This window comes from Erythrolamprus reginae, chromosome 3 (genome assembly GCF_031021105.1).
Source record: "Erythrolamprus reginae isolate rEryReg1 chromosome 3, rEryReg1.hap1, whole genome shotgun sequence".
Classification (NCBI taxonomy): Eukaryota; Metazoa; Chordata; class Lepidosauria; order Squamata; family Dipsadidae; genus Erythrolamprus; species Erythrolamprus reginae.
This window is the reverse complement of record NC_091952.1, coordinates 49,018,588-49,037,612: the sequence shown is the minus strand read 5'-3', so window position 1 is coordinate 49,037,612 and position 19,025 is coordinate 49,018,588. Positions and strand designations below refer to the sequence as shown.

Here is a 19,025-nt window from a genome sequence, read left to right as displayed (position 1 = left end):
TACAGAAATACATTTCTCGGCGGACCACCAGTTGGTGACCTAGGATATAGAAGACAGATTATACATTGCCCAAATTTACAATATACAGTAGCTGACAAACTACTTAAAATGTAGCAATGGTCTGCTACAAATGGTGTGATCTCTTTTATAAAATGGGAGATGGTGCAATTTAATAACACAGATTAGAGTAAGTTTCTAAATAAATGTTAGTATCTTTCAGCCTAGTCTGAACTATGCATGAACAATTGGATCCAATTCCTTATAGTTGTTTAGAAAAATGAAATATTTCTAGCTATACCATTTTTCCTATTCCAATAAGGAATAGTTATCCATGTTTAGCAAGTGCTCCTTCTACCCCTTACTTGGAAAATCCTTTTTGCTAAAAATTCCACTTCTATCAAATAATTGAGAAGAACAATGATATGTTTTTCCTTTTCTCATTACAGCTTCTGGCCCTGTCTTCCCTAAGTTCTACCCCTTTTCAAACCAAGAGATTGTGGTTGAGTCTTTTTTCTCTGGCCATGTGATACATGCCTTCCTACTTGCCAAAGAATATCTGTCCCCATACAGACTGTTGATTGAAACTTAGGTGGTGGTTTTTAGCCTGCACAATTTCTCCTGTACATTTGCTGTTGGACTTCCTCCCTTTTCAGTAGTAGTTGGGCTTTGCATCTCTACAGCAATTGAGTGTGAGGCTTACTGTTATTTGGGCTTCTGTGGCCATTTTTAAAGGTCAGCTTAAGAGGCATGGAGCTTTAAAACTGTCTAACTGGCAACTTTAAGCCTGGTGGACCTCAACTCCCAGAATTCCCCAGCCAGCAAAGTACAGAAGACCTCTGAGCAAAGGTGGCTAGGGAATTCTGGGAGTTGAAGTCCACCAGGCTTAAAGTTTCCAAGGTTGGAGACACCTGTTGCAGCTCATCCTTGGCTTTAACACAGATAATTGAAATTGTAATGAAAAGAACAACTCAAGTATTTTTGCAGCCAGTAGAAGTCCTGGTTCCTCCTTTCTTTTCCTCACGTAATATTTCCCACATGAAAATTTTGATTCTGAAGCTCCAGCTCTGCCAACATTTACCCAGTAAATATCTGTGGAGATTCTCAGTCATCCAGGTTATGGTTGTCCCTAAAGTGCTCTTTTAAGAGGCAACTGGACTTTCTGTGCTTCTAGGATGAGAAGTGAAAGGAAAACCCATAAAGTCCAGTTTTCTCTGGAAAAAGCACATTTAGGATTTATCCAGTAACTGCATCTCAATCTCTGCTACTCATATCAGGATTTACCTCTAGGTGGCAGCCAAAGGACACAGAACTCTCTCTTATTTTTTTCTGCCAGCAGTCAGGTGGTATACCGTTTTAAGGAATTTAAACAAGAAAATTCACTCAGTTGATGATGCGGCAGAAAAAAAGAAAGAAAAATTACAGTGAATTGAATAAAATCATTTATGCATGCCAATTGGAAGCCTTTTTTCACATGATGGATGATGTTGAGTGGGTTTAGAACTTCAGTGAAACAGGACAGCAATCACAGCCCTCAGAATGTTACATATTAAAATGGTACAGATAACCGTGCAACAGAGATCTGTTCCAAGTACAGTGATACCTTGTCTTACAAACCCCTCATCATACAAACTTTTCGAGATACAAACCCAGGGTTTAAGATTTTTTTGCCTCTTCTTCCAAACTATTTTCACCTTACAAACCCAAGCCACCGCCACTGGGATGCCCTGCCTCCAGACTTCCGTTGCAAGCGAAGCGCCCATTTTTGCGCTGCTGGGATTCCCCTGAGGCTCCCCTCCATGGGAAACATTATCTCCGGACTTCCGTGTTTTTGCAATGCTGCAGGGGAATCCCAGCAGTGCAAAAATGGGCACTTCGCTGGCAACGGAAGTCCGGAGGTGGGGTTTTCCATGGAGGGGAGCCTCAGGAGAATCCCAGCAGCGCAAAAATGGGTGCTTCGGCTGACAAAAGGGGTGAGTTTTGGGCTTGCACGCATTAACCGCTTTTCCATTGATTCCTATGGGAAACATTGTTTCGTCTTACAAACTTTTCACCTTACAAACCTCGTCCTGGAACCAATTAAGTTCATAATACGAGGTATATGGAAAGGGTGCACTGCAGGGGCACCAAAATTTTCTCTCAAGTCAAGAACAGGAGGGAAGCATGTCAAAGCAACTCTATGGCTGTAACAGATGCCTTTGAATTACATCACACACACAAAAAGAGAATACTACTTTAATAAATATTACTACACCTAAGGATTACCTGAGAGCTAGTTTGTTGTAGTGGTTAAATTCACCAGGCTAGACACTGAGAGGCTGTGAGTCCTAGGTCTGATTTAGGCAAAAAATTAACTGTGTGACTTTGGGCTAGACCAGTGGTTCTCAACCTGGGGTTTGGGACCCCTTTGGTGGTCAAATGACCGATTCACAGAGGTTGTCAAAACCATGGAAAAAGACAAATTTGGTTTTGTCTTTTCCCATGGTCTTTAGTTCCTAACATGGTGTTAGGAGCTAAAGCTTCTATTCTGGAGCCTTGGAAGATATTTTTACAATCCAACCAATCAGGCGCTTACAGTGGGAATCTCTCTCTGGCCTTCCTGCCAATCATCTTAAAGCTCTGTTGGAAGAGTTGGCACTAGACTTATAGTTGGGGAGTCACCACAACATGAGGAACTGTATTAAGGGGTCACGGCTAGACACTCTCATTTCTGGGAAAAAGACAATGTCAAGCCACTTCTGAAGTCTGTAAGCAAAGAAAACTGTCTAGATACATGAATGTCAATTGGGGTAAATTCCACTTACCTTCCCTACTGGTTCACATCGCGATGGAAGTGCCCGTCATATTGCGCAAATGACCCTCTGCACAGAAGCCTCTATGCATGCTCAGAGGGTTCTTTGCCAGCCACGGCGATCAGAGAACCGGTTCAGGGGTGTGGACACCCAGCCATCACTGCCGGTTTGGCAAGCGGGTGCAAATTTCCACCCCTAGTACAGGCGAACTGGTTAGAACTGGCAGCAACGCACCTCTGCTGGCAATGTAATTATAAGTAATAATAGGTCTGATCTTGAAGCTGCCCCTTTGCATGGGAACTATATCAGCAACATATCTCAAAACATACACATAGAGACACACACAGACACACATAGACATACACACACACAACATTAGGTGAAAAACATTAAAATATGTTGCTTGTTTTTATTTGTAACTGAGAATATATTTTCTGTGAATTTCAATTCCTATTCCTTTTCTAAGGATTCCAGAAAAATCTCTTTTTCTGGGCCAGAGTCCAGGACTTTCTTTTTTCCACTTTAACCCCAAAGTCAAATTGTATCTTTTAAAGCCAAAATTGTTGTTACAAAATACTTTTAAAAAAATTTGCATTATATTCCCGTCTCCTATTGTGAATATTCTGTTCTGATCACAAAATTGTATGCACTTTTTGCACTATGTATAGCATAGTGACATATTTCATTAATCTACAGCACAGAGTTGAAGCCACTTTTGTCCAGTTTCTCTCAGTCCCAGTACAGAATGGAAAAAGGGATACAAAAGGAGAGAACTGGGAAGGGCAAATTTAAGGCAATTAGAGAGACACATTTTTTTCTGTTTTGAAGATCTGAGGAGAGCAATGGGTGGAATAGCAATGCTGTTTATTTTATTTTATTTATTTTTGTTTGTTTGTTTGATTGATTTTTTATGCCGCCCTTCTCCCTAGACTCAGGGCGGCTCACAACAAAAATAAAGGCAATAATACAATATATAAGAAATCTAAACTTATTAAAATCAGATCTTACTGTATATTGTATTTGTATTTGTATTTATTAGATTTGTATGCCGCCCCTCTCCGAAGACTCGGGGTGGCTAACAACAATAAAAAAGACAATGTGAACAAATCTAATATTAAAAATAATCTTAAAAACCCCAATTTAAAGAACCAATCATACATACAAGCATACCATGCATAAATTCTATAAGCCTAGGGGGGAGGGAAAATTTCAATTCCCCCATGCCTGACGACAGAGGTGGGTTTTAAGGAGCTTGCGAAAGGTAAGGAGGGTGGGGGCAACTCTGATATCTGGGGGGAGCTGGTTCCAGAAAGTCAGGGCTGCCACAGAGAAGGCTCTTCTCCTGGGTCCCGCCAAACGACATTGTTTAGTCGACGGGATCCAGAGAAGGCCAACTCTGTGGGACCTAACCGGTCGCTGGGATTCGTGCAGCAGAAGGCGGTCCCGGAGATATTCTGGTCCGATGCCATGAAGGGCTTTATAGGTCATAACCAACATTCATAACCAATATCATAACCAATATTGGTTAAATACTGTTACTGTATTTAACCACAATGGGCAGTGATGGATTTCGGGTGAGTGGGTGTGGAAATGAGATTTAAACTGCAAAGTTTAAATGAAGTTTCGACAACACGTATTTGCTTTTGAACCCATTTTTGTTGTTTTCCATCAAAAAATGTTAGGAAAATGGGCTGTCATTTCTTGGTAGTGGAATTTCAAAATTAGCCAGTGCTTTCTGGGAGCTTTTAAAAGAAAGAGGGATTGAGGGTGTAAATCAATATCAGTTGCAGGTTGCCATTCTGGGTCTGTAGTGTTTAGTTCAATCTTTTCAAAACAGTAAGAAACAGGAAAGTCAGAAATAATCAATGATAGAATAGTATATTTTAACTGAATTTGCTTCCATCAGCATATAATAAAACAAGCGAGCAAAATTAATATCTTTACATTCTAACCACCCAAACACATTCTAAATACTTTAGTTTCTTTATTGCAAGACCAAGTAATATTTGTTATCACTTTACATGGGATGACCTAAAGTGCCAATTTAGATTACTTTTCTCTGGCATGTCATTATTCACTGGTGAAAGTGGCTGCTCCAGAGTAGAATCAGGTACATCATCATCGTGTTAGCCATTTTCCATCCACTGCAGGACGAAGGCCTCTTCCACATGATTCCAACCAATAAGGTTGGGCCCGCAATAGTCGCTGATGTCGTTCACACTTTCATAAATCAGATGTTCCATTTATTTCTACTTAGACAATGTATTTGCACTCTTTTTTTACTGTTTCATTTTCTTCCATGTAAGGGGCATCATTAACCCTGTGGGAGGTTCCAGGAGTGCCCGGACAGCACCACTGCAATGCATTTCTGTGGCTGAAGGACACACCAAGCCAGTATTGTGCTTAGATGCTACTGATGAATTGTTATTTTCTGGATCCAAAGGTATGAGTGCCTGCTTTTGATGACCTAAATCAGTGGTGGCGAACCTATGGCATGGGTGCCATGGGTGGCATGCTGGCACACGAGCCGTTACCCTAGCTCAGCTCCAACATGTGTGTATGTGGCAGCCAGCTGGTTTTTGACTTGCACAGAGGCTCTGGGAGGACAATTTTGGCTTCCAGAGAGCCTCCGGAGGGTGGTGGGGGAGGATGTTTTTACCTTCTCTCAGCTCCAAGGAAGCCTTTGGAGCATGGGGAGAGCGAAACACGAGCCTACTTGGCCTACCAGAAGTTGGAAAACAGGCCGATTCCGACCTCTAAAGGGCCTCTGTGGGGTGGGGGAAGCTGTTTTCGTCCTCCCCAGGCATTGAATTATGGGTGTGGGCACTTGCCCACGCCCGATAGTGCACACACATTCTCTTTCGGCACCTGAGGAAAAAAAGGTTCACCATCACTGACCTAGATGCTGGAAGAGTGAATAGTGCTGCACACATGTTCTAAAGGGAGTTACATTTGAATGGATTCTTTGTGGGAACCATGTGTCTATTATGATACTTATTGATATATATCATAAGCCACCTTTTTGAGGACACATTTTCAGAGTCATCTATATTCCTAAAAATAAGTGGGTGGCAATCTGTAACTCACCTCTATTAAGACAGTTTAAGACTCCAGGTTATGAAGAACGTGTGTCTCCTGGACCAATCGGTTGTGATAGTTTAATGTTGTTTGTGCATGCCTCAAGATCAGTGGCAGGTTGCACTTACCTGCAACCGTCCCTGCGCAATTTTCCTTCTGTGCTTGCGCATGAAGCAAAAACGAGCCAAAATCTCACGAGGGGACGCTCATGTGCGTTCATTTTTGGTGGTTTTTTTGCTTCTACACATGCGCAGAAGCAGAAATTGCTGAAATCTCATGCGCGTAAGCATTCACGAGATTTTGCTTCTGCACATGCGCAGGAAGCAAAAAAGGCCCAAAACTTCAGAAAAAAGTGCCACCCTATGGACCAGCGAAGATGACACTGGAGCAGTTGCGTGCAAATTACGCAATCTGGCCTCCGTTACTGGAACAGAGACGCCTAGCGCACCAGTAAGAACCCACCGCTGCTCAAGATATCTTATAATTTACTGGAGACTAGTGGTTTCTTTTTTCAACAGAGAAGAAAAAGCCGTTCTAATTCACCTTTCTTTCCTTTCCAAAGATCGGAGTTGCAAAATGTGGAACTTAGTGACAGGACAGGAAATTGCCTCTTTGAAAGGTCATCCAAATAATGTAGTCTCCATAAAATACTGCAGTGACTCTGGCCTGGTATTCACAGTCTCTACCTCTTACATCAAAGTATGGGATATCCGTGATTCTGCAAAGTGCATCCGTACTCTCACGTAAGTAATCACTGCGTTGCATCCTTGGCAACCCTCTTTCCCAAGATCCCCTATGCCAGGGATGAGTCATGTGCCAAAAGCCTCACATGCCAAAAGGGTGTATGTGTGCGCACTAGCACATGCTCACATCGATTCCTTCCCCTCCCACGCTGCCCTTGCACATTCACATGCATTCGCACAGGCCTCACTGAAGCTTGGGACGGTGAAATAACAACCCAAAGGGAAAACTGAAAGTTCAGAAAAATGGACTTCTGCTTTGCTCATTGTGATGTTTTTAGCACTCCAGAGGCTTCAGGAAGCTTCCCTGTGTTGGGCAGAGCAACTCGGCCCATAACCTGTTGGGCAGAGTGGGAGTTTTGCGCACACGGAAGTTAACCCACCAAGTAGCCACAGTTAACCACTATACCTAATTGAAGTCTTCAATGAAACACAGCAGCAGGCTTTTTTGTAAAAATATATTTTACTTCTCTTTTATCAAACTGCTTCTCTAAATAAATATCATACAATACTTTCTTATAACTCTTATAATGTCCACCACTACAACCACTAAGCACTAACCACTAAATTACAAACTACTCTATTCTATAACAAAACCACTCTGTGTAACAAACCACACCCATGGAAGGGTGTTCCTCCTTATATAGGATACAGCCAATCAGGTTGCAGCACAATTAGCAAATGCATGATTACATGTGGATTATGGCTTGCATCAGCTTCTCCCATGGTTACAAACCATTTACTTGCATTATGATATTACCTTCAGAAATGAACTTATTTCTGATACCCTGAAGCCTCCGGTGGGCAAAACAGTCTTCCCCAAGGCAAAAATCAGGCCTTCCCCAAGGCCAGTGCGCATACATGCATTGGAGTTGACATAGGGCAATGCTTCGCATGCCCTCGATATGGCTCCATGTGCCACAGGTTCACCATGACTGCCCAATGCCTTTAGGATGTAGTAGGAATACAAATTGCAGATTTCCCAGCTAGAATATCCCATGATCGCACTGAATGAATATTGTGGAAGCTGGAGTGTAACAAACCAAATGGGTAACCATCTGGCTAACATCCTATGAAATTTGGCTTTCTTAAGCCAGCTAAGAAGGAAATAATTAGTCTTATCTTGTATAAACCCGTTGTTGGCTCTGATCACATGGGTTAATTAATCCTTACTGCAGAGGAAGATACCAGAAAGAAATCAAGTTTAAACTATGAGCTTTTGTTTTTGCACTGGACAATTATAACTGCAGTTAGCTATAATTGTAAGATTTGTGAGTAAGACAAGTAAGTTTGAGAAATAATTTATTCTAGCTATGTGAGTTTGAAGTATATAATTCAGTGGGTATTCTATTATATAATAGCTTGTAAGGACAAACCTCTACTGTTTTCTCATTGAATTCCATACTTTTGTCAGATATATTTTATGTTTCAGACTCCCCCCTCCCCTTTTCTCTTTGTCCACTAGCTCCTCAGGCCAAGTGATCACTGGAGATGCCTGTGCTGGGACCAGTACCCGGACTATCACCAGCGTGCAAGGCGAACACCAGATCAATCAGATTGCACTTAACCCCACAGGCACCATGCTTTACGCAGCCACTGGCAATTTTGTCCGCATTTGGGAGTTGAACAGGTCAGAAAGAAAACAGAAATAATTTATTTAACCTGTATTGTACTATTATATCTTGCTTCCCAGAGTTGTTGATGGTCCATCACTGGAGATTTTCAAGAATAGACTGGACAACCATTGAACTAGGATGGTATAATGCTCCTGCCTTGAGAAGAGGGTTGGACTAGAAGATCTCTAAGGTCCCTTCCAGTCCTATGATTTTGTATACATATCACCCCCCCAGTTAATGGGAACATTGAAAGATGTAATGTGGGATAATACGAGAGATCTACAAATTGTAAAGCAGTATACTGGGACTGCCAGCAGTATACAAGTGGTCAGCAACTCCTGGGACTGGCCACTGTATACAAGTGGTTACAAATGTACTGTATAAGAATGCCCAGAAGAGAGTGATGGGAAGTTGTTGAGGTTAATTGTCATTATTTTATGTTTCAGAGAATGTGCATACTGGAGTTGCCAATATAGAGAAGGGGCAAAAGAATACTTTTTGTCAGATAAAATCTGCCTACAATGTTGTGATCACTGTTGTAGTGTTTGGCTATTGATTGGCTTATTTATATGTTAAATAGGTTTCAGCCTATTGGAAAGCTGATGGGTCACATTGGCCCTGTGATGTGTCTCACGGTGAATAGGACTGCAAATAATCATGACTTAGTAGTCACAGGATCTAAGGATCACTACATAAAGGTATTATTTAAGTTTTGTTGAGTGTATTAGCATATTCAGGAACATTCTATATTATTGATGGTCTGATTCCTCTCCTTTCAAATACCTTTTCTTGCCTGTCTGTCTGTCTGCCACCTGCATCCGTCTGTCTGTCTGTCAGAGAAGAGAATTTCTGATCCAGGAGAAAGATGAGGCTGTTCACATTCAGGCAATAGAAATGAAAAATTACTAAAGAGCAAATAAAACCATTCCATTAAGCTCATCTTGGTCTCACAGTTAGCATTTGCGTACAATATGGGTTTATATATGGCCTGGGATATGGCCTGGGAAAGGAATTAATTGAAAATTGAAATACGAGCTATGCAACAACTATGATTATAACAATTAGTGCTAGTGAATATCTGCATTTACTTCCCCACTGCATTTCTCACAAAAGATGCAAACTAAGCCCACACCAGCTGACTCATATCTCCTGCATATAATCTGTTCTGCCGGCGTGTCCCAACTGCCCGTAATTACAGGGTAATTGGTCCAAAAAGACACACACCACATGATAGAAGGAAAACCAAACGTCTTTATTAACAGAAAAGTAGAAAAAAATCCCTTTTTAAATGTGAAAGGGATTTTCTGGTACACACAAGGCACAGGTTAAATGCAATCCAATTTCTCACCCAGTAACTGGGAAACTGAGTCCAATTCCAAAGTCCAGAAAGTCCACACACAATCTTGAACAGGGAAACAGCAAAACCATGATCTTGACGAAAGTATGAATCAGATAAACTTCCACAAGGCTAAATCAGCACACTGCTCTTTTTATCTGTAGCACTAATTACAGCAGCCCCACCCAACCACAGGTGGCCTCACTTTTCTCCTGTAATAATCCTTCAGTTGTTCTCTCCTATGCATCACTCTACTCATGCATGGGTCTGTCATACGTTCTTGTTCAGAATCCAGGGATGATAAGGATGATTGATCTCCTTCTGGGCTGTCTGCCAAACTCCCCTCTTCCCTGCTACTCATGCTTCCTTCGTCAGAGGAGCCTTCGTCGGGAGATTCTATCGGGAGCAAAACAGGCCTGTGGCATGTGGATGTTTTCCTCACATCCACCTCCACATTCCTTGGGGCAGGAGCTGGGCCAGAGCCAACCACAACATAATCTTCCTGTTTAAAATTTAATATTGAGAAAGAGAGATGGTCCTCTTTTTCTATCACTGTTCCTTCATTTATTTATTTATTCATTCATTCATTCAATTTTTATGCCGCCCTTCTCCTTAGACTCAGGGCGGCTTACGACATGTTAGCAATAGCACTTTTTAACAGAGCCAGCCAGCCATCTCTGACAGTAAAGTACCAAACTGAGCCCAAGGCTTAAAACACCTTGAACTTGAACACTAGTCATTGATTAGCTACTCTTTTTCCTAAGAAGTTCTATTTTGCAGATGTTTGAGATTGCTGAAGGCGTTGGTGGGAACATTGGACCTTCTCACAACTTTGAGCCTCCACATTACGATGGAATTGAGTGCCTAGCTATTCAGGGAGACATACTCTTCAGTGGTTCCCGTGACAATGGGATCAAGAAATGGGACTTGGAACAGCAAGAACTTATCCAGGTATCAAAACATTAAGCTATGAATCATTGGGAAATAAATGAGGAGAATTAACCTTCGAAAGGCAGTGAGGGAAATCAGAGGTTTAAGCTACAGTTAATGTTGAAGATATCATGGCAAAGTGTTCCTAGGTGCTAAGTGCATTAAGCGGAATCTGATTTGTATTAATGTTACAAAACTATATCCAGCATTGTAGGAATGAAACTACCTTCTGTCTAGTGGCACTTTCTGACAAACTTCTTCCCTACATACAGTTGTATAGTCGGGCCAGTTATAGCAGTGTTTCCCAACCTTGGCCACTTGAAGGCATCTGGACTTCAACTCCCAGAATTCCCCAGCCAGCATGCTCACAGTCACTCATGCCCTCATCACCTCGAGGTTCGACTACTGTAATGCTCTCTACATGGGGCTACCTTTGAAAAGTGTTCGGAAACTTCAGATCGTGCAGAATGCAACTGCAAGAGCAATCATGGGCTGCCCTAGGTATGCCCATGTTACACCAACACTCCACAGTCTGCATTGGTTGCCAATCAATTTCCGGTCATAATTCAAAGTGTTGGTTATGACCTATAAAGCCCTTCATGGCATCAGACCAGAATATCTCCGGGACCGCTTTCTGCTGCACAAATCCCAGCGACCAGTTAGGTCCCACAGAGTTGGCCTTCTCCAGGTCCCGTCGACTAAACAATGTAATTTGGCGGGACCCAGGAGAAGAGCCTTCTCTGTGGCGGCTCCGACCCTCTGGAACCAGCTCCCCCCAGATATCATAGTTGCCCCGACCCTCCTTGCCTTTCTCAATCTCCTTAAAACCCACCTCTGTCATCAGGCATGGGGGAATTGAAATTTTCCCTTCCCCCTAGGCTTATAGAATTTATACATGGTATGCTTGTTTGTATAATTGGTCTCTTAAATTGGGATTTTTTAGATTATTTTTTAATATTAGATTTGTTACATTGTCTTTTTTTATTGTTGTTAGCCGCCCCGAGTCTTCGGAGAGGGGTGGCATACAAATCAAATCAAATCAATCAATTAATTAATTAATTCTGGGAGTTGAAGTCCAAATATCTTCAAGTGGCCAAGGTTGGGAAACACTGAGTTATAGGGTCATGCAGTTTTCCATAACAGATTTGAAGAATGCTTATGTAATTGTAATGGAGGAAATATTCCTTTCTAGTAAGGGATGCTGTACTGTTTCAGGGACCATTCGATTCATCCCACTGTCATTGCTTCCATAGCATTAGTCCATTAATAAGTAGTGCATTTTCAGGATTTAGTTTTTGCCTTTATAGCTTTAACACATCTTTTCTTTTTCACTGATATTGAAAATCTTGAAAAGTTTCAAGAATTATGAAAAGGTAAACAAATAACTCTTAATTCAACGTAGCCGACTGAGTTTCCTTCCTTTAATTAGCTATTATGACAAGCCTTGGGCCCTTTCTGATTTACTGTGTTCCTGCTTCCAGCAAATCCCTGCACATAAAGATTGGGTTTGTGCTTTGGCCTTTGTGCCCAGCCGGCCCATGCTGCTGAGTGCCTGCCGTGGTGGGACAGTGAAGGTCTGGAATGTCGACAATTTCACACCTGTTGGGGACATCAAGGGGCATGATAGCCCTATCAATGCCATCTGCACAAATTCAAAGCACATTTTCACAGCTTCCAGGTGAGTGTTTTAAGTAGAGTCCTGTTCTATCCAGGCAGAAAGGGCCCCAAAGGTTTTTATCTTCTTGATCCCATGATGCATAATTGACCAGTTCAAGATAATATTGCTTCGTTAGAGCCCAGAGACTGAGGGAGGGGGCCAAAGGAGCCATGGGTGGGTGACTGACTGCTCATCGAGGGCCACTTTCTATAGTGCTGCAGCCATTGACTGTTCATCTTTAAACCAAAGAATATTTTGTGAGAGTTGTTTTGTTTATAGCTTCTTCCTATAATGCCATTATGAGTGAATAGTCATCATCACTGACCCCAAAAAGAATTCCTGAAAGAATTTAGTATAGCTATCTGAATATCTTAACTGAATCAGTCAATGCATACCTGATTAAGGCAGAGTTAAATGTTTTTTCTATATACAGTAGAGTCTCGGTTATCCGTCCTTAATCCGACAGTCCGGATTACCCGACATCGCAGCTACTTGGGGGTGTGGCTGTAGGCATTTCTGTGCCCCCAGACACACCTCCAAACATGGCAGCCACGACAGGAAAGCAAGCTGGGAGGAGGGAGCGAGAGAGCTAAGGAGCGAAGAGAGCGAGCGAGTGAGAGGGCGAGCCGAGGAGGGAAACGGGCAAGCGAGCAAGAGTGCTGAGGAGAGAAGCGGGCGAGAGAGAGAGACAAGGAGCGAAGTGGGCGGGCAAGCCACATACAGTAGATTCTGGATTATCTGAAATTTTTGGCTATTCGACTATCACCCCTCCCATTTATGTCAGATAACCGAGACACTACTGTATTAAGAAACCAGGAGCATAGCAATGGGGATTCTTGGTAGCCTGACATTATAAGGCATGGTTCTGGCAAAGCTGGGATTGGAAAACAAGCAAGTGCTCAAGGTTTGGCAGAAGTGCATCTCCTTGGAGGTGGGGGGGGAGCCACTAGAGCTGGGCTGGCGCAGGGGTTAGAGTGCAGCAGTGCAGGCTACTTCAGCTGACTGCTAGCTGTAGTTCAGTAGTTCAAATCTTATCACCGGCTCAAGGTTGACTCAGCCTTCCATCCTCCTGGGGTGGGTAAAATGAGGAGCCAGTTTGTTGGAGGTAATAGGTTGACTCTGTAAACTGCTTAGATAGGGCTGTAAAAGCACCATGAAGCGGTATATTATAAGTGCTGATGCTATTGCTGACTAAGAATACATCGCCCACTTTCTTCCCTTAAGGCAATCTCTGATCTCCACTTTTCCGACCATGTTTCTTTATTTCCTTTTCTATTTTCCTTTTTCTCCTCTTCTTCTCCTTCTCTTTCTGTTTCTCTTTCTCTGTGCCACAGTGACTGTCGGGTAAAGTTATGGAATTACGTGCCTGGGCTCACCCCCTGCCTTCCACGACGCGTCCTTGCCATCAAGGGCCGTGCCACCAGTCTGCCTTGATCTTCCTCCTCCTTCTCTACTCTCCTGCTTACTTTCTCTTGCTGTGTCCTCCCTCCCTGCCTCTCTTTGTCTCCCCTGTCCCTCTCTCTGGGAGCTGATTTCAGCTGCTTCTTGACGGTATGCAATGCTTACTTGCTTTTCTTTCCTTTGGAGGGACAGTAAGTGAAGGTGTCTTCTAAGGGAGAATTCACTCCCTATTTTACCCCCTAAATAGGCATCCACAATGCACCTTCTATTCTTCCCTGCCTTTGTCAATTTGGTTCCAATGTCAAGTGCTCTGTGCTTTATTTGGAAACCTGTCATACCAAAACAAGTTTAAACTTGTTCCCAGTAAAATCAGTTCAGGATCAGTGTGTTTAGGGCTGATTGGGTTCCAGTGAGGTGCTTCCAATTCACTGCCTGGTTTTTGCACTATGAGAACCAGTGATGAAAATGTTGGACTATATATGGGGAGATATAGATTCAAACCACCCTGAATGACTTTGGGTCACTCTCTGTCTCTCAGAAAATAAAATGAATGGAAAGCCATCTACATTTCCCGGAGGAAATATGGAATGGAATTCTAGGTTTGTTTGTTTTTAAAGATATTTTGGTGGGGGTGCTCCACATGTATCAGAATAGCTCAAGAGTAGTTTCTAGGCCTTTGGGAGTCACAAGAGAACGAAAGATGGGAGAGCTCTAAAACCCCTCTATAGGCCAGGGGTCGGCAACCTTAAACACTTAGAGTGCCATTTGGACCTGTTTTCCACATAAAAGAGCCACAAAACTCTTCCCGTGCCTGACTATTTTCCGAGCGGCCACAAAACTAGCATATATAGTTGAATTAAAGGCTCTCTTTTCTTCTGAAACTTTTTAATTTTGTTGAATTTATCCAAGATTGACCCACCAGTCAATTGAAGTTTAATAAATTGTGTGTTGTTAAGTGTCACACATTGGCAGTTGTGATGCATAGTTTGAGTGACAGGGAAGCCGCAACAGAGGGATGAAAGAGCCACATGTGGCTCCAGAGCTACAGGTTGCTGATTCCTGCTATAGACGGATTAAAATAATAGTATCCAAACTAATGTAAAATGTGTTTTAGTGAACGTGCTTTATAAAACTATGTTTAAGTTAGCCAATTTTATGTTGAACGATAAGCAATTATATGGGGATGAGGTTAAATTACCTCCAGACCTGTCAAATCTCATTTATTCCCTGAGTTGCAATTTGCAATAAAATGGCATCTTCAGGGTCAAATAGAAAGTATTGTGGATAAGCAGAATGATGGTTTATATCAGGAAAGCACCAAAGGAATCAGATCAGGGACCCCTGTAGTTTTTTTCCTTGGAAATGAAAATGTGCTAGTATGCCATTTTAAAGTACTTTTAATGTAATAGTTAATTTGGCTTTTAGTTTTTGTTGTTTCTCGCATCAATTTGAGCCTTGGTTTCAAATGTACAAACTTATCCTTTTACCTTTATTCCCAGTGACTGCAGTGTGAAGCTCTGGAGTGCAAGGAAGCTACTGAACAGCACAACCTAGAAGTTGAGGAATAAACAGCTATGATCTTAAAAAGACTAAGATGGAGCTTGGCTAGGAAGTAGTATTTAATCTCTCACACCCAGGACTTCAGGATGAGATGGGTGCCTGATTTTCTGACAAGCACATGAGTTGGAGAGGGCAAAGGAAGTCTCCTTTTTCGTTTACATGTTCAAATCTCCTTCCTTGTCAGATGTCTATGGTGGCAACCGTTGTAAAATAGAGCCAAAAAAGGGACAAAATTTGGTGCTGAGTTTCTTTCAAGTCTACAAAATAGAGTGTTTTAGAGAGAAAAAGAGTCAAAATATTTTATAAATCAAAATTAGATTGTTCATCCTTGTATAATTAAATGAGGTTTTCCCATGGTTTCCGGTTCTCCAGGAACTGCCTAGATCCTGCTTATGCCCATAAGACCTTACAGTGAAAATAATTAGAGAGAAAATTAAGGGTTGTCAGTTCCTTCCTGGATAGTTGATTGTTACATTTTAGAAGGCTTTCCTTGTCCTATTGATTTTTCAAGAGGATTTGTGAAGTACTGACCTTGATTTCTTACTTTTATCTGTGAATCACTCTGTTTTCTTTTTGAAGGGAGGAAAGATTGCAGGAGAATGCAAGAAAATGAGCCACTTTAATTTGAGCACATAGTGTTTCTCAGTGGTCACTATAGATTCAGAATTGGCCAGAGGTTTTCCATTTCTTTTGCCAAATACTCTTGAGGTTTCCCAGATTCCTGGAATGATAGTATTAAAAGAAAAAAGACAACTAAGAATTGTATTATACGGAGCGATATATTTAGTAACTGATTTGAGGAACTTTGGAAATTTCAGAAGAGTTGTTGTTTCCTGAATACCAGTTGTAAAGCTGGATTCTTTTTTTCTAAATGTTAGATAAGCAACAAGAAAGAGAGACCTAAACTGATTAAATACATCATTCGGCAACTACGGCAAAGAAATAGCTGGATATGCCACTTCCTCTTCCCATTTTCAAATTATTATATTTTGGTAACAAAATGACAGCGACTGCAGAAATCGACTGTCCCCCGTCACAGGAAAAAGGACATTTTCCATCCTCCTTTGTCCGGGAACAGAAAATGTGGAACCTTCCCTTCCAGCTTTCAAACAGGGTAAGGAAGATTTGAAATGCTAAGCACAAGGGTTTTGCAATGCATTCCTGTATTACTGGGGAGATAATGAGCCTGTCCCTCATAATCTCACCCCCAGCATCTTTTTGTTGTGGTGGTGGTTGTTTACATCTTTTTCAAACATTTCCATTTCCATGTCACAATAAGGAGCAAACGGATAAAACTTCGTGCTCTGCGTTTAGAAACTTGAATTTTTCACAGGATATTGTTCACCGCACTTGATTTTTTTAGCAGCAAACTTTGGCTTAAGCCCTTGAAGATCCATCACTGCGTGGGAGACGCTTTTGACTGTGTGCAAACGTAGTAGGGCTATCCAAGCCTCTCTGAAGGATTGATCAAGCACTCTTCACATTGTTATAGGATTCATCCTTAAACTTTTAACTTGCGTTGTTCTCTTCCATCAGAGGACCAAGGATTTAAACTGATTGCTCAGCAGCAGACTTGGGAAGGCCATTCGCTAGTAGGGAGATACGGACCAGCAGGTTAAAGCAATTTGCTTTCTGGATGCTTTGGACCATTCTACAGCTCTGCTTTTAGTTTGTAGGAGTCTTTGCTCTACTGCCCCGGATTAGGTTGGAATTCTGTCCCATTCATTTGTGTTATGGAAATCCCTTTCTCTACACTTAAGCTGCTGGTTCTTCCATCCAAGTGGAAATTGTATTGTAATTCTAAATAGGTGTTCAAATGATTCTGTGTTTTGTCTTGTGCACTTGGGGGTGAAGGGTGGGGGGGATGGCAGAGAGAGGAGTGTGACTGCGATTTTAAGAGGGCGAGAGCTTGTTTTGAGTTAACCTACCTCATGGTCCAAGGTGTTTTCTCATTTTGTTGTGGTGTTATTGTATTTTTTTTGTGGGTTTTTTTTTTAAATAGAACTTGAATTGATCTGGGAAACGCACAGTTTCACTCGTCCCAATTTCTAAGCTCAAGAAGAAAATATGATGGAAGGAAGCTGGCCTCTATATAATCTCAGAGGGAGAGATTTACACAGATTTTACATATGAAGGCTGCACTGTGTTTACTGCACCTTGGGGTCTTTTGCAGTCTTATCTTAACTCTGCACTCTAAACTGAGGAAGTGGGTCATACGCTTCCAAGATTGGAAGAGGATAATCTTCCACAAAATCAGCACAATCTTTATTTCTGCATATGGAACCCTTTTTTATTATTATTATTTTTGCTATTTACTAAAGTTTGTGATCCCCTTTGAATGTTTTTCCCTGCAGAAATGAACAGATGCTGAATTAGCTCAGCATTCTCCATTGACTTACATTATTCGTTTAGAACAAAGATTATGAAGCATACAAAAGATAGTATTATTATTTGTGTAAAACTATCTGCCAGGGAATAGTTTTTATAGGTTAAATAAAGGATTGTGTGATTTGTGGTCCTCCATAAGTTGTATTTCAACTCCCATCTTTCCTCACTTGGCCAGCTCAGATTCAATGAAAGTTAGTGGAAGTCACATATCCCTTCTTAAATTACTGCCCATATTTGCCATAGAGTAATGGGTGGAGTTTTTTTCCTTCTCTTTGGTACCGGGTTATTCTCCATTTTGGGGCAGGGGAGGGTAAGCCTCTTTTAATACTTCTGATCCCATGGATGCAGTAGAAGGGGAACTGAGATGATTTCTTGGGTTTAGTAAGTATAATTTACCCTATTGTTGATTGTACTTGAAGCACATGAGAGGATACAAAATAAGCAACAATGGACATTTCATCACTGTCATAATTTTCAAGAACTGAACAGGTAATTACCGTAATAAGACTAATGAGACTAAAAATGGTTTTGCGTCTATGCAAGGATGTTCTAGAACAGGTTATCATGCTGTCCCTAAGGCTAAACTCTCAGTTTAACAAGCCTGCTGATTGTGTACGAATGTACGGCAGCCACCTCGGTCTAAGGTTGGGACGATTGTTTTGGTTGCAGTCCCAGCATTACCTGGAGGTGACCAGGTTGAAATTTTCTTTCAAACAACAGGTGCCTTTCCTTATCCCGAAAGGCCAGATTTTACCCATAGAAAACACTGGTGCTTGTCTGAGGCTTCTGTGAGGGCTATGTCATCTGGCAAAATGGTATTAAGTGTGAATGTGGGTTGGTGTGTCTGTGTGCGCGTGTGTGCATGTAAGGATACGATGTATGTAATATTTTATACCTCTGTGTAAATAATGTAAGTTATTTAAAGTTTCTGATGTACATGGTTTTCCAATGAATGTTTTTGTTCCTCCTGGTAATAAATTTATTCAGCTGAAATCCCAAGCCTGGTTTTTATATTAAAAGTCTAATGCAAAGCCTTGAAAACATTAAATCAGAAGTTTGCGAGTTTGAGAAATTGGATCCCTAAGCTATTACAGAACAAATGCAAGGATTAAAAATGGTGAAGAACTTGGAAATAGCCCTGAGCAAACATAGAGAACTTGAGTCTCACAGGTCTAATCTGACAAGGTAGCTCATGAGTCCTCCAGTATCCCTTACCATTCATTCTTCACCTGGAAAGTTCTCTGCATAGGGAATGGCCTTAAAGGGAGAGAATTTAACTTTTTAAAAAGTCTCTCTTTCCCAAACTCTTATCGCCTTACAACATCTATGTCAAGGGTCTCCAAACTCAGCCACTTTAAGACTCATGGATTTCAACGAGCAAAGCTGGCTGGGGAATTCTGAGAGTTGAAGTCCGCAAGTCTTAAAAGTGACCGAGTTTGGAGACCACTGATCTCAGACAAAATTACAGCAGCAAGCCCCCCAGGAAATAGCCTCCCCACACACTGATTTTACAGGATTTAAGATTTTCTA

At 41.6% G+C, this 19,025-nt stretch overlaps 1 protein-coding gene across 4 annotated transcripts in view; it reads left to right on the top strand.

Moving 5' to 3' along the window:
• The window catches only part of KIF21B (kinesin family member 21B), a 101,148-nt gene extending 82,660 nt beyond the window's left edge, over positions 1–18,488 (top strand). For 2 of the 4 annotated variants that reach the window (XM_070745160.1, XM_070745158.1), the window contains 7 exons: positions 5,096–5,232; positions 6,430–6,610; positions 8,073–8,237; positions 8,804–8,921; positions 10,340–10,510; positions 11,971–12,167; positions 15,047–18,488. In XM_070745160.1, coding sequence (XP_070601261.1) covers positions 5,096–5,232; positions 6,430–6,610; positions 8,073–8,237; positions 8,804–8,921; positions 10,340–10,510; positions 11,971–12,167; positions 15,047–15,101 — 1,024 coding nt within the window. In that variant the 3' untranslated portion in view covers positions 15,102–18,488. The remainder of the gene's footprint in view (positions 1–5,095; positions 5,233–6,429; positions 6,611–8,072; positions 8,238–8,803; positions 8,922–10,339; positions 10,511–11,970; positions 12,168–15,046) is intronic. The other 2 variants (XR_011558536.1, XM_070745159.1) reach the window with 2 other exon arrangements.
• The last annotated feature ends 537 nt before the right edge of the window (positions 18,489–19,025 follow it).